The sequence below is a fragment of the Lissotriton vulgaris genome, chromosome 1_1, assembly GCF_964263255.1.
Source record: "Lissotriton vulgaris chromosome 1_1, aLisVul1.2, whole genome shotgun sequence".
NCBI classification, from domain to species: Eukaryota; Metazoa; Chordata; class Amphibia; order Caudata; family Salamandridae; genus Lissotriton; species Lissotriton vulgaris.
Genome location: NC_141685.1, coordinates 985,112,594 through 985,129,089, shown reverse-complemented (window position 1 = coordinate 985,129,089; position 16,496 = coordinate 985,112,594). Strand labels below are relative to the sequence as shown.

Below are 16,496 nucleotides of genomic sequence, written 5' to 3'. Positions count from 1 at the left end.
CTCTGGGTGTCACTGAGCTTCACAAATCATTGCCATTCATTTATTGCTAGATAGTATATCAGAAAGGTGTCTTGGTTAGGTTTGAACTCATACACAAGAGATATCTTGTAGCAGACTGGGGCTATGCAGCCAGTGACCTTTACATCTCTTCTCCTTTCAGCTGAAGAGTCCGACTACCTGACTGAGTATGAAGATGAAGGGATGGATGCAGTCCCTGAGGAGGAGACAGAATTATGCCCCACAGATTGGTCCACCAATGGCATCTTTGAGACAGTAAGTTTATGGTGACCCATCTTCAAGATTTGTCCTGAAAGCTGGATATTTCTGTATTGTAGAACCCTAACAGTTTTATAAAAAGAACCTCAGCTCCTGCATTGTTGGAACATCACTGATGGGCATAAACATAGAATATTCCTGCTGCATGCCAGGAATCTGAACAATTCAGCTTGAATTTATTGCGTATAAAAAAAGGAAGTAAAAAGCTGCCATTTGTCAAATGCAGGAATAAAACTGTCCATGGCTTTAACTAGCGAGATTTGTTTCTCAAAGGCTTAGTTTAATTCCAAATAATGCAAAAGACAGCATAGCTGGGATTTTAAACCCTATTTAGTGAGGTTCATGCTTCACTTTAAAAAAATGTTGGCTTCATTCAACATCTCTTACTCATTCCACTTGTAGTCATGCCTTCACTGTTTTTGAGGTGCCCTACTTGTGAGAAGAAGCAGGCTGAGTTAGACCCATGTAATTTATGTATGGTAAATTTTGCACCTTTACCTTCATCTAAAGATTGTGAATTCTGCAGAAATACCTCCAAAAGAACTCTTAAAGGCTAATGTGATCCATCTGAGGTGAGAGCTTGAAGAGCTCACATTGAAGATGGAGAAGGAAAACGAAAAACAGGACGACCAGCGAAGGTCGCCCTTCTACTGAAACTGGACCCTCTCCATCTCAGTCCTCCAACAGAGGGTGATCTAGGGAGAAGAAGAAGAGGCACTTTCATTACCAGCCAGGCCATTCCTGCAACTCCTGATTGATCTTGTAATTTTTTACATCAAAGCGTGGCACCATAGCGATATTTTCAGCGTCAAGGACCACCACTGCTGAATGTTTGATGATGAAGTTGTTAATACAGACAACTTGACGTTGAAGGAGAAAGCCTGCAAGCTGTCAATCTTCAAGCATTCACTGTACTCTGAGCCAATTATAAGGCCTTACCCATCATGGCGCCCAGCATTGAAGCATTTAACTTCAAAGCACTGTTAATCTTATCACTCAACGCAAGAAATGCTACCATCAAGACACTCGGCTTCAACAAGATTGATGTGGGTGCTTTTGACTACGACAATATTATCACATTCTCTTTGGCAGACTCTTTTTTTTACTATTCCGTGAGGCATCCCAATGAACATCAAGTAATCTAGGGATGATTATATTGGTAAAAGCCACCCTACACAAACCGTACAACCTCTGCACCTTCCTGCAAAAGCAGCAAATGGTTCAAAGACATTTTTCCATATTGCCTACAAGTGAGATACCATTCCTGTATCTGAAAGCATGCCATGCAAACACCCACCTTTTGTTGACCTCTGCCTTGGACAGCTCTCCATCTGTTTCTCAGAGAAGGTTTGATTTATCAGATTAGTCGTTAACGTTTTCTCGTATATGCCTATTTAACAGACTGGTACACCTGCAAACTCATCATCCACAGGCATCATCACGACCTTTGAGGATGGTTTTGCTGAGGGGAGAAGCAAAATTAAACTTACCAGTTGAGGTACGTCACAATTCTGTCTCAATTATAATGGAGACTCTGCATCCTCACGCACCACTCAAGCCATTGGTACCTGGGTAGGCAGAATTGGTTGCAGAAAAATTACTCTCTCAGACAATGAGTAAGATTGTGAATCTGAGATCGCTGAAAAAAATATAAACTCTTAGTGCAGAGTCCAATATTCTTCCATCAAGAACCTTAATCAGACTACATTGTAGTATCTACAATTAGGAAAACCACATGTTTTTAGCATAAGAGATATCTGTTCCCCCCCGCAGGCAGAGCAAACATAGAGGTGGAAGGAAGAAAGGTCAATGGCACATGAGTGACATCCTTCAAGTCAAGCAGTGCTTTGGTGCTTCTTGGAAAGTTTGACAGTATACTTTGGGAGAGGTCTTCTGATGACCTACCCAGTCAATGAAAGTAGGTTTTGCTTGAGATAAAAGGAATGGCTTCTAATTAGTCCATCATTGCCTCCAAAGATGAAGCAGAACTAACTATATCAGAGCTCTGCCATAGTGTTTCTCTAAGACAGTCCTCGTGGCCGCGTCTTACTTTCTTAAAATTTCGCACACATCAGAACATTATGAACCTTCCCTTAACTGGCTCTATTGTGTTCAGTCCACTCATAGATGATGAGATGCTAAATGTGAAGAATGAGGCAGAGACTCTGAAGGCAATGGACAAAAGAAGAAATACAGACACTACAACATCCATTGCCAGCCAATGTAGAGAGATCAGTCCGTTCAGTGATCATATCACTCACAGCTCTGAGGTAAACCACAATATTAACAGCTTACGTACCATAGAAGACCTTTCAGAGGTAGAAGAAAGCAACAGTCTTTCTCGTCAGGAAAGAGGTAGTCTCATTCCGGGCAATGACTGCCCCACTATGTCTCTCCTTTCTGTGCCAATACGGTGCAAGGGAATGTATTGTACCACTTGAAAGAGTGGCAAGATATTACTAGTAACAAATTAATTTGACTGATTATTCTGAACATTTGCACTCTTCTGTTCAAGACCCCTCCACAGTTCATTCTTCTGAAGTCTCCTCCAGAACATCTGCTGTACTTACTTTGGAAGGATGCTGCAACACTCCTACTGAAGCGCTCATTAGGGCCCATTCCTTTCTCAGAATGGAAGGCATTCTTTCAAGGTATTTTTGGGATAAGAAAACAAACATTTCAAATGCTGGCTCTCCATGAAATATTTCCCCAACTCTAGAAAGCGGACTGGATATGTGCAGTGGATGTATAAGATGCTTATTTCCACATTCCAATAGTAATGAAACCTACAAAGTTTTGAGGTTTGTAGAGGGAAACTCAACCTTTCAGTACAAGGTTCTACCCCTTGGTCTGAAATCAACACCTCAGACTTTTTGAAAGCATGTGGTAGTGGTGGCATCTTTTTTGTAAGTAGAGTATTTCATTTACCCTTAGCTGGACAACCATCTGATAAAGACTAATACAGGAGGAGAGAAAGCTTATCAGGGCATGTTAGGGCTTTAACATAACCATAGTCCTAGTACACTATTTAGACCTTTGTGCCCACTTCCAAAAATCTACAAAGAATCCAGTTCTCATCCTGACTTATCTCAGGGCACCTGAATACTAAAAAAAGGAGAAGTGTATCCTTCAGGGGACTGAGTATCTGCCATATGTCAGAAATGGCTCCAAATTAAAAAATTCAAAAGACTCCTTCACCAACTGTTTGTTCGATGTCTTCCCTTATGGGGTTGATCTCTTCCTAAATGTTCATTGTCGGAAATGGAAGTCACCATATAAGACCTTTACAGAATTCTTGGAAGATCAATGGCCACAATGAAAACGTAATTGAGAAGACAAGTTACTTGTGACTCCTCAGTCCAAACAGTCTCTTCAATGGTGGTGCAAGCGGTCTATTCTGCTGAAGGGAGTGCCATTTTATCAGTGACTTCCATCGCAAACCATTGTGACAAAAGGTCTGGGGAGCTCAGTTGATAGTTTGACAGTGCAATGCCTGTGGCTGGACGTAGAAAAACTATACCCTATCAGCGAGTTGAGGCCTTCCTACCTGTATCTTACTGTGAACAGATTTCTAATTCAAATGGTCAATACTACCACAGGGCATCACCTCACCAAATAAGGGGGTGCTACAATCAGGACGATCAAACTATCTGGTATTGGCACTTATTGAGAAATTTAACCTTAATAATAATTAATCTTACACGCTAACGTATAGGGCAAATGTTGGGAGTTTTATAGGCTGGGACTCATGTTGACAACCGACTGAGGTATTGTTGTGCACATATCTGTCGATACAAATGTAAGAATTACCGGGGACTCCGAGGCTGGCGATATGATGCACAATTTGTATGTTATCTTTATGTAAAGCTCAATAAAATTGGTTTGCAAAAAAAAGAAATTGTAATTCATCTTCTGGGTCCCAAAAAATGCTCAGGCAGATGTACTCCTCTGATTGTAGGCAGGAAACCTCATTTGGGTTCTCACCAATGATGTGCTAGAAGGAATGTTAGCAAAATGGGGACTTTCTTTAGTAACTCTGTTAACAACCTAGCAAAACACAAAAATCCCAGACTTCGCCTACATGGTTTGGAATACAAGATCGCTGACAATGACCTTATGGTTAACTAGTCTGAGGACTTTCTCTTTGCTTTTTCACCAGTACCACTGATCACATTGATCCTAGTGAAATTCAGGTAGGACAATGCAAAGAAGATTCTAATTGCTCAGAATACCCAAGGCAATAGTGGTTTCCAGAGCTCCTTTTTATGTCAATAAGATCATGCAGGAGGCTGCCATGCTGACCAGAATGCAAGGACAACTTTCCCTTCCCAATCTGCTGTCCTTGAATGCAAAATTGACATCTACATTTACATCAAGAATGCATGAAAGTTGTAAGGGGCAAAAAGACCATAAATAAGAGCATCTGGGAAAATATGACATTAAATGGAACAGATTCTTTCCCTGATGTCAGTGTCATAATCATAACCTAGGGCCTCATTTCGAGTGTGGCAGAAATGGTACTCCGTTCCAGTGGCATACTGAAGGTCTGTCTGCCTCATTTAGAGTCAAGCCAACCTTCATCGAGCTTTTTTAGGCTCTAAACACCATGGCCCAGTAGCTATTCTTCATACACTTTACAATGCCAGTGCACAGGTTATTCCTGGAGATGGGTTTTAGCGGTTGTATGACGTTACAAAGCATGCTTTTACCCCGCATGCCATCTATTCTGTGCAACAGTAGGGAATGTGTTGGAGTTAAATCCAACACCCTATAACCCCCCTACAGCAAACCATTACATTGTAATTGCATGCGGGGTAAAAGTATGCGTTGTAAAGCATGCGTCACAATGGTTGTTTCCCGTTTTAGTGCGATGTGGTGCTCTCTGTTTTAGGTGATGCAGACACAAAGGCCATATTGTGAGTGGTGTATTTTGAGAAATGGGGTTCCCTCTCCCATAGTTCATGCTAGAATGGTGCCCTGTGACTGGGGTGAAGTTCTTCCATTCAATAGACCTAGAGGGCTCCTGTACCTCTTCACAGCTTGGCCCTAATTCCTCTCAGGTGCACCAAACCCATGCTGTATTTAAACCTGTTTCTCCAACTGTATCTCCCAGCTCCCACATTCAACCCGTCACTCCCACTCTAAATCACAATCACGCTTCCTTTTTCCCTACTTGCCCATGATTCTTCCTCTCTTCCGCTGGATGCCCTTCTTCTCCCTCCTAACCAGCCTCCTCCTCTCACATAGTCGCCCATCCTATCTGTCTCTCATATGGCCGCTGCTGCTCACATTACGCTTATACGTTCATCCTTTATACGATAACACCCCATACATGCACTCTTCCTACACGATTTCATCACCTCACACCCTTCTTGCAAGTCCATCCAGGAGCTGACTCAATGTATTGAAGAAACAGAGCCAAATGACCTAACATTTTCAACTTGTGTTTTAACTTAGGATGAAGAGAAGAGCATACGACATCGGCAGAGCCGCTCTAGAGAGCCTGCCTCCAATGCCAACTCTGAAGCCCGAGCCCCTGCATTCCACCATGATGATGCCTTATAAGACAGAAGAGCCTTCTCAGGTTACTGAGAACTCCATAGCGGACCTCTGCAACCTCATGTGCACTCCACATGGGCATCTGCTCCCATCTACAGCTATGCGGAACAGATTTTTCATGTTGGTCTCATAAGACATGATGCAGTGATAGAAAAAAGAGATGAACGTCTGCACATCGACACCTGACCAATCAGCTTGAAAAACACGCCTGCTGTGCTGTTCGTTCTAGGGTCTTATGATTCATCAATGTACAGATGGCAGAGTAGGCTTTGCTGCTCTTTGCTGTCAATCTTGGGCCGCTTTCTGTTCGGTAAAGTTCTGTGAATGATGGGTTTGTTTTGCACTTCATTAAACCACTATTGCGTGAACGGGACAAGAGACAGAACCAATCTAGAAGACCTCCGGTAGGCCAGGGACTTCATCTTGGTCCTGTTGGGAAACAAGTCCAGTAAATGTATTAGCACCTTGAACCATGGCTGTAAAGTACTTTTCAGTAAGACTGATGAGGAGGTCCTTCGCATCGCTGTGGAAACCGAGGACTCAGGAAAAAAACATCTTCTCTTTCAGTGTGGGGAAGAAGATATTTCCTTCTCATATCGGCTTTCTATCTATCTTTGAAGACTCTCTAGCAGTATGGATAAAAGAGTGCTAAATCAAAGATGACCAATTCCAAAATGCAGGCGAAGGGAGCTGAGATCTCCCCAAACATTCCTCAGCTGGATGTTGCTAAAGCTGTAATGTTCTCTGAAGCACGGAGGTAAAAAAGAATGGTTCAATCGAAAAGACTAATGAAGGTAGTTGCATTTCAGTTGTCACCAGGTGTAGAGCCATGTCGGGAGGTATTTCAAAAGGAGGCGATGACTTTTGTTGCCAGCTTTGGTCTTGAGACGTTTATCCAGTGAGTGAACACAAGAAAATGGCTTAAGCGGTGTCCCTAGAGACAGTATGCCCTAGGTCTATGTAGATAATTGTGGGCAGGCCGCAGCATGCTCAACAGTTGAACAACTACACTAATTACCAAAATGATCCAACTACGCTGGACAGCCTGCCATTGGAACTGTGTTTGTATGTCTGCATTAAACTGTCCAGGTCTTCTCACCCATGGGTAGCGACAATATAAATCCCTGTCTAATCGAAAGACTCTAGGCACGGTTTCATGGTACAATTGGGATTATTTTTTTACAATTGTGATTATTTTTGGCGTCCCTCAAAAACTGTTTAGTGTGCCGAGTACACATCTGCTCAGTTGAACTATTTGGTCATCAGTAGTCGGCATGCTAATCTAGAAAACGTTCCAAGAAATACCTTTGAAATGCGGTTCCTTTGCTCAGTCCGAGATCTGGGTACTGCTACCCCTCCACAGGACCTTGACAGTGAGATGTGAGACCTAGCAAAATCAGTTCAGAACAAATGAAGTGCAAGGCTCCACAACCATCTTTGACCCCCATCCAGTGCATGATGGTTTCTTCTGGTGTTGATTGAACCATGTTTGTTTTCTGGTATGTTGCCTGTAGTTTGCGATTTCATAAAGGGAAAGGTCTGCTGGAACAGTATCTGGTTGGGGGAAGCTATACTTTGCTAGATCTTCCTACAGCAACTGTTGCAGTAAAAACGTTAGGCCACAAAAGAGTTAAAGCAGAGGTTCCTTCACTTGCGGTTCACTGCAAGCAAGAGGAGGCACCAAAATTGCGTCATTACAGGCTGTTGCCTCTTCCTGAAGCATAGGAATGCAGGGAAATGCACTAGGAGGGACTTTACAAAAAAATGGAGGATGCAGGTCAATGAAGTGTTCTCATTCCATAAAGAGACTTTGGCGCTTGTCACAGTTTAATTTCTATTGAGTTGAGTTTTTGAAAGCCAGAGGACCCCGGGAGCTGTAATTAATGTTCAAGGGCTTCACTTTATTTTCTCCCATTGTGTCTTCATATAGGTTCCTAGTTGAGCTGCCAACAGTTCTTGCTTGGACCCAGCCCCTGCTTTACTTGCGAATGAGACACGGCCCTTTTGACAGACTAATCCCAAAGGCAGCAACGGCTCTTGCACAAACCCAGCAAAACTGGTTCCTCCCCATCTCTCAAAGTTAAAGACGTACTCTAACCATCACTAGGTATCTCTCCATCGTAGTGATCTCCGTCAAGGGTTGTATATGCTTCTGTAAGAGTATCACTTGGCTGCACTTGCTTCAGCAGACATGAAATTGAATCCATTTGTATCCACTGCCTGACAATGCTCAACCAGAAGTGTGAGTTTGGTCAGCAGTGTACTTGCATAGGGGCTGTAAGACAACACCGTCATCATTTACTAGTGCAGTACTTCGAAGAGCTCCTTCTGTGATGTTTCTCCGATTCTAGCTAATATGATAATGTATGATTCTTGGATTTACTCTAAGAACTATCTGGAATAATAAGAGACAAAACTTAGCAAGTAAGCTTGCGTGCAGTCGTTTCACCACATATTTCGGAAGTATGCAAAGATCTTCTCATATATGGAAAAATAAGTCATCTATAGCTTATCCGCATGGAGCCTCCATTCAGAATTTTGCCGGCAGAATTGACTGAATTCAAAGCTCATTTCTCATGCCTTGATGTGCCTGGGTTTTACTGTGCTTAGTGCTCAGAACTATTGTTGGCTTGCATTGGACCTGTCTTCAGTCATATTCTGGGTGGAGAAAGAGAGTATGACTGCCTTAGAGGGTGAGTGGATTTTCATCCTGGCCTGTACCACTGAGCACATAAGCCACTTAATGAAAAGTATATGGTCGAATGCTCCTCTTTAAGGAGGATTGTTAACTCGAAGCTTGTGTGCGTTATTTACCGAAAGGCCGAAAGAATGAATAACAATACTCATACTGTAGATGTAAATCCTGAGCAGAACTTTGATCCTTACCTTAGACTACAGTCCTGAGCCACCAATGATAGACTTTGCTATCATGGAGGTTGCACTTGCCTTCTCGTGTTAGAGCGCGGGTTGCCTGACAGGATCGACTGTCGGTAGTCAAGCAGCTCCTGGAGCATGGTATTTAATAGATTTTGTTTGTAAATAAAGGATAAGGTTGCTATGAAAACAACATTGTGGGCCTGGTTGAGCAATGAGATGTCTTCAGTTAGTATTGTGACCTATACTAAATAAACCAGATCAGTTTAACATAGGTGTCCAGACTTGAAACATGTTTCGAGCTAAAAAGCAGGAACACTATGCCAGTGCATTCTTAGCTGCGATTAGTGAGGTGTGAGTGAGCTGCTGTGTGATTTGCCAGTATGACTTGCTTGCCAGTTGGTGCTGTGGACGCAAACATCAGAAAACCCAAGTCCTACTACTGAACCACCACGAGTTCAGAGACATAGCCTCATCTCTCACATCACAAGGTTTGAAACTGGATAATTCTTCCTTCGAGTCCTCAGGCAGTGGGGTGCTTCCCACAACTGGTTTTATTGGTTGCCAATATTCGTCTAGCATGCTGTGCCTACTAAGCAATCATTATTTGTGTATAAATATATTATTATATGATAGAGTGAAGCTATCTTGGTGGCATATCACAAATTGCATTTTCATGCGATTAGTTTGATGTGGCCAGAAATTGTTTCTGTTCCATCAGCCTATGAAATGTTATGTAACTCTACCTTGGAACACAGTTACGTTCTTGTGTTACTTCTGCCTTTTATGGGATGGCCGGACAAAGTGTTTGGCTAGCAAAAAGAATAAAAGCAAGGAAGCCCAAAAATTAATAAAAATGCCCACAGCTAGACCCGGTGCCTGCCCCTGTACATGCGTGATTAGCTTCTTCGATCACTGCCTGTTTTCTTTTACCCCTGCAAGTAGCTGATCCTCTTTTATTGTGTGTCAGAACATATGAGTAGCCTTTTTTACTGTTGCATTTGGTTCCTCAACAGAGTTTTCTCTCTCTTGCCTTCTCGTTTCTTGCACTGTCTCTTAGAGGTTCATCCAAGCTTTCAAGAACTTGATTGGGGATGGTGGATCACGCAAAGCATGAGTCCCAGAGGATGATTTTTGTAGGTACTGTTTATGGTACCTGGCCTGAGCCACCCCTTACATACTTGCAATAAGTGTATAAGTATATTTTTTGGGGGGATGAAATTTGAAAAGCCATTTCCCCTGTTAAGTGATTGCTTGATGCTTGAGCTGCGGGTAAATTACAGTACTTTGGTTACAGAAAGCATGGAATAAGTAGATGCTTTTTCTTCTGCAACCCCTTGTGATCTCTCATTTCTGAGTTATCTCTGTTCATGGCAGAGGTGTGATTTGCAGATGATTGCTCCACAAGCTCCCTGCCCCCAAATGTCACCCGTACGCAAAGCCATCTTTGCCTAACATTGGGGAGCTCTTGAAATCTTCTGGAGTTCTCTTTGGAGCGTAACAGCAGGATTTGCACTCACCCTGATCACCCCTATTTACTACTTCCAGTTTGCTGCAGTCTAATTCAATTTCGTGCACTGAAAGTAAGTTCCCTTTGTCTTGTACCCGGAGTAATCAAGCTCATGCCTCCTGTGTCTCAGGCACAGTAATTTATTTGGACATTTCCCCAATGGGGCACACATGAGTTGGTTGGCACTACAAGGAACATTAAGTTGAAAAACTTAAATGCTGAACTTCAGCTTTGATATTGCCAGCGATCAAGCGATAATCTCTTAGAAGAGGATTTAGAGCTGCTCTTTTTGAAGGAGTGGAGCTTCCTGGGCCAGTACACCCCTTCTTCCAGTCAGTCTTGGGACTGGTAATAGGAGGAAAGTGAAGTCTGAACTGCGAACAGCCCTTTACAATGACCAATGCTGTCAGATGGATTTCTCTTTGATCTTTGGATCAGGGATTCTTAAGTCCTCTTTCAGAAGACGGGACCAAGGTTGCCAGTGCACCTTGCAACCCAGTCGTGCATCCAGCTTGCATTAAAAAATAGTCTTTCCCTCCCCACAGAGAGGTTCATGATTCTGAAGGGTCAAAAGATCTCCTGGAACTCAATCTTTCCTTCAGACAACCCAGCACAGATGCAATCCTAGACAAGTGCAATCTTCAGTATGGGATTTGCTTCAGGACTTCACAGTGCCTCAGTCATTACTTCTGAAGAGTGACTATGGTAGGAGGTGTGCAGGCAGTTAACGTGTGATCTGCTGATGCTTACTTCCACCAGTGACCAAGAGCACCAGAATTATGAAACTGGGTGCTTCTATCTCTAGGCAACGTGAAAATATCCTTCCTAACACTGAGGGTTCGAAAAGAATGCTGTAACTGAGAGGTGTAACAAAGCCACTTGGGCTACGTCATATACTATCTGTAAAAAAACACTTTGCAGTGCCTTTGTGCCTCAGAAGAAACGTGCCACTTTTGTCGAGCCAATGGATGCTTTTGAAGGGATGTTAAGTGACTTTATTAGCTAAGAACCTCTCGTTATTCCCAATGCTTTGGAACCATTCCACTTGTATGTAAACGGGGACTGCAGATGTAAGTGAGAGTTACTTACTGAAGTCAGTCTGGTACTCTTGGTCCAACAACCTCCTTCTGTAAGCCCCAACCTCCATCTCTGCTGGAGCGGACATACGCATCTAATTAGGAGATGAAAAAAAGGAAGCAATATGAGTGAAGCAGCGGATACTGGGGGGTGCCCATGAATCGGGGGGGGGGGCTTGGGAGGGTGGTATCAATACCGCTTTTTCTTTCTGCTGGTCAGAATGCTTTGCTCTCCTTTCCTGCAATGAAGTATCTTCTACAGGTATCAAAGACGGCACATTGGATTGAAATATTAGAATCCGTCATTTTGCATCTGGAGCCGTTTTAGAATAAATGTATATTGCTGCTTGAGCCGATGTTCTTAGTGTGCCAGTTTTCACAGTTCTGTAGTGTAACCCAAAACTTGTGAGTTCAGCGGAATGCAGCAAAGTGCAGGAGGTGAAAGATATTAATTCATACTCGTATGTTTACCTCTTGACTATTCTTAACACGTGGATACCCTGCCACTAACCCACTTGTTGGTAAAAGGAAAGAGCCTATGAACTAGGAGGTTACTCTGTCCTTCTGCACTTTGCGTATTTGGGTATGCCTCACACACGTGTTGCACCTGAAGGAACTCGGACTGTGAACATTACCTCTGAGGCCAGTCAGTTGGCAGTCAGGAGCCAAATCCCAACACCAAATTATTTTGTAATTCTTTAACACTAGATGGAGAGTTATTTTTATTAAATTATTAAGTTGTGCTACAGATAAATGTAGATTAACAAAGCTGTGCTTTATATTTTATTTTTTAAACTAATTTAAGTTGGAGATATTTACATGACTGATGTCAAGTAATCATGAAATATTTTATTTACTAGAAAATGTTATTCTTTATTTAACAATGTTTTCGAAAGAAGTTATCAAAGGGCACTGGATGGCCCACAGATAAAATAAAACTTTTGAACAGTGTCACCTGTGTTTGATTTTTGGGGGGTTTTAGCTGTGAGAATAATCAAAGCTATAAAATACATTTGAAATACATTTTCTGATGGATACTCCTAACCGCAGATTCCTCCCTTTGAGAATATTCCCCAGATGACTGACTGGATCCAGAAGATGTAAAGGAGTACTCATGAACGCCAGTAGGTGGCATTGTGTGTCTCTGTGGCAGCGTGCTTATGCTCCGGATGTAATGAACGGAGCCGCATATAAGTGGCCCCAGTGTTTGCTGACATCAGTTCCTTACGTTTTCTCGCCTTCAGACACAGATCTGCAGCTTCTCTTTGGTCTGTAGAATACATATCTTCTGAAACAAAATTACCAGTTGGCTAGGGAAAATGTCACCCTCTAAAACGGCAAGGTTTAAACTGTGTAATAACTGTTGCACACAGATTTCTTTGACAGACCCTAACGAAGTTTGCTTATGGTGCCTGGGGTCATAGCTTGACTCCAGGGCCTGCGTCAACTGTGCCCAGAAGAACCCGTATGCCTTACGGTGCAGTGAATCTAAACTTTGTCACCAAACACAAGTGGATTACATGCCACAACAGGCCATAGTCGAAAGGAAGGTCCTGTTCTAGCTCCCGAAGTTGTTCCAGCAGAAGCTAAGTCAAAATAAAGCATAAGTCAAAGTGGAAATTGACCAGTTCCCACCATCCTCAGACTCCAGAGAGGGTGTGAGGGTATCAACATGCTTCCAGATCTCACTGCTGATCTCCATCAAAGCGAATTCTGAGTCTGGTCATAGCACACCCTGAATTTCCAAAGTTCATTGGTTATGTTGCAGCAAGTAGAGGTCTTCAGAGTGGCCATGCTGCACATTTTCAGCACTTTACCGACTTCCTCTTGTGTGCCTTTTGGCCTCAAGGTTCCGTGGTAGCTTCCAGATGGACATTTACGGGCAGGTCCACCCTAGTCCCCGTAGTCTCCCTTGAATCCTTAATGAGTCCGACATTTAATTTGATGCTGACTTTGGTCTTGGTAACAAAACAACGTCTCAACTGTAAGTCATTCGAGGCAGGGCAGTTAGAATAATAGTATACATCACAAAGGAGGGAACAAAAGAAGGGAGACCACAAAAGGTGAAAATTTATATTTGGAGGTTGTTATAACAGCACTACAGTACAATTTTATATAAGACTTGGGTCTTGGGCCATCCCCTACACCGGTTCCTTTTGCATCCGCCCAGTGCTGACACTGCCAACTCCAGAGGACGATTAAAGCCCATTGTTCTTTCCAACTACGGACTGAATATACCATGACCTTGCCAGATATCGCACCTGGCTCTGTCTGGCACATAGCCAGTAGGCAAACCTTCAGATGACGATTCTGATGTAATCGAAGATAAATGGTCATGGAAGCCATGTAGGTTGTTGAGATAATTTAATAAAAGTTACAGAGTAAAAGCTGGTGTTCCCATCAAAGGCTAAGGAGCAACTGGCAGTCTGAGAATATAAGAGCACTAAGTTGCAATCTAAAATAAAAACAAAACAAAAGAAAGGAGAAAAAAAAAACAATAAACTACAAAGAACATATGCCCACACTTTCCATACACAAACTTAATGGCACACAAAATCTTGAAGATATCTAGGTTGCCTTCTGATCCTTTGCGGCAAAATAAGGGTGTCACCACCAATGGTATCTTCATTTTCCTTTTTCCTACCCAAAACCAAATCAGACTGTAGACCACCAACATTGTTACTTTTTGCTTTTTTGTAGAGGGCAACCCTCCTCAAATTCCAGTGTTCACCGTTAAAAAGCGTCACAAATTTGTCGTGAACTGATTTGATTTTGAATGGGCCTCTAAACTTGGTTAGACCCAAACCTACTCGACCAGGTTTAACCTTTACCCAATCATTCACTGCCAATCTCTTCACATTCAACCTATCACAAACCTTAGATGCACCATCACCCAAATCCGCCAATCCAATGCACTCTTTCATCCATGCTGGAACTAGTTTGGTACCGGCCAATCGTCCCCTCATCATGTTGAACGGAACTTTACCGGTAACACCGTTCACCGTTGTCCTATATGCCCAAACTAAGTCATTAACCATGTTTCTTACACACCCACCAGAACTTACAGCCATCTGAATGGCACCCTTCACCATTCTGTTAGCCCTCTCAACGATACCATTCCCCTGTGGGTTGTACAGTGAAGTCCTGGTGTGAACAATACCACACGCATCCAGAAATGTCACCATATCCTCTGAAACCAATTGGGTTCCATTGTCGGTTATCAGTCTCACAGGGTAACCCTCTTCCCTGAAAACGTCAGTCAACAAGTTGATCGTGGATTTAGTCGTTATCTCTTTTGTAAATTTCACCACCAACCACTTTGAAGTTACATCAATCAAGACAAACCCGAATCTCATGTCCTGACTCAAAGAGTAAAAAGGACCAATAAAATCAAGGCAAACAGTATGCCAGGCCAAATTTGGATTATCAATTTTACCAACATCACCCTGATACCCAACTCTCAACCTTTTATCGCTCTCGAAGCACTCTGCGCACCTCTCAACCCACTCTGAGACCTGCTGGTCCATACCTGGCCACCAGAAAAAATCCCTAATTCTCCTCTTCGTAAGGGATTGCCCCAGGTGTCCCTCGTGTGCCAACTTAACCAAGATAAACCTCAATTCATGAGGCGGAATGAATTTATCATCCTTCATGATGACATTACCCTCAACATCAAGAATGGACGAATCTTCTAAAATCTTCACGTAAGGACGTACACCCAAAGGTAGGGTACTCTCTCTCCTAGGACCTTTCACAATCAATTCTCTCACACACCTTAACACCTCATCATTAGCCATACATGAGTTCCATCTACTCTTATTGATAGCCCCAGTGCACATATCCACCAATTCGTCTACAGCTGCCACGGATCCCTCCGATTGCATAGCTTCAACACCCAATTTGTCCACAACCTCCCAAGGTAAGGGAAGTCTAGACAAGCCATCCGCCTGACCATTTTTCCACCCTGGAATATATTCTACCCTGTACAGAAACTCCTGAAGTCGAGCAGCTAACCTAGCCAACCACGCTGACCCTTTTCCAGCACCACCCGGTGACAATATTTTGACCAAAGGTTTATGATCTGTCAACATCCTAAACTCAAATCCCCACAAGTACATTCTGAAGTACTCGCAGCCCCAAGCGGCTGCCAGCGCCTCACGTTCAATAATAGAATAATTCCTAACTGAACTGGTCAGTGTCCTTGACGCAAAAGCTACCGTCTTCAACCCTTAATCATGTTCCTGCGCTAACACCGCGCCAATACCAACGGCACTGGCATCAACAGTCAACACAGACTTCAGCTTTGTATCAAATGGGGTTAAGATTTTAGCCTCACAGATCGCCTTCTTGATGTTAACAAAGCACTCGTCCTGCTCATCATCCCACACAAATCTGCAGCCCTTCCTCAGTAACAGCTTAATCTTCTCTGTCCTTGCTGCAAAATTCTCCACAAACTTCGCATAGTATTCAATAAGACCAAGGAACGATCTTAATTGATCCTTCTCATAGGGTGCGGGCGCCTTCCTTATCGACTCCAAAAGATCCCTCTTCGGCCTCACACCCTTGGCAGAAAGCGTGTAGCCCAAATACTCTACCTCTTCCACTGCAAATTTGCACTTCTCTTTCCTTAATGTCACCCCCTGATTGCTCCATCCTGTTCAAGACCTCCTTCAAAATTTGATTGTGCTGCTCAACCGTCTCTCCAAACAGCAGAACATTTATTTTTATTTTATTTATTTTTAGAGTTTTATATAGCGCGAACTTGAACCGATTAGGTTATCAGAGCGCTTTACATAGCACCAGTTCCGTTACATGTTATCAAAGCATTTTACATAGAATCAGTTACAAATACATAAAGAACACATTACTTTTTGTTCTAATGAATAGGGTATCTCTTCACACGAGGGAAGGTATACACCTGGCTTTACTCCGACAGTCACATAGGCAACTAGTCGTTAAAGCTATATCTCTAAACACAGGGAGGGGAAACACTTGGATAGTTCTAGTGAATAGGGTATCTCTTCACACGAGGGAAGGTATACACCTGGCTATACTCCGACAGTCACACAGGCAACTAGTCGTTGAAGCTATATCTCTAAACACAGGGAGGGGATACACTTGGATACAATCTACAAATCACATAGGATCCTAGTCATTAGAGTTATCTTCAATCTACACAGGAGGGATATGACTGGAAATAC

The 16,496-nt window shown here is 42.9% G+C and overlaps 1 protein-coding gene across 3 annotated transcripts in view; it reads left to right on the top strand.

Moving 5' to 3' along the window:
* The window catches only part of PNPLA6 (patatin like domain 6, lysophospholipase), a 354,753-nt gene extending 342,507 nt beyond the window's left edge, over positions 1-12,246 (top strand). For all 3 annotated transcript variants that reach the window (XM_086960602.1, XM_086960584.1, XM_086960592.1), the window contains 2 exons: positions 161-273; positions 5,734-12,246. In XM_086960602.1, coding sequence (XP_086816728.1) covers positions 161-273; positions 5,734-5,841 — 221 coding nt within the window. In that variant the 3' untranslated portion in view covers positions 5,842-12,246. The remainder of the gene's footprint in view (positions 1-160; positions 274-5,733) is intronic.
* The last annotated feature ends 4,250 nt before the right edge of the window (positions 12,247-16,496 follow it).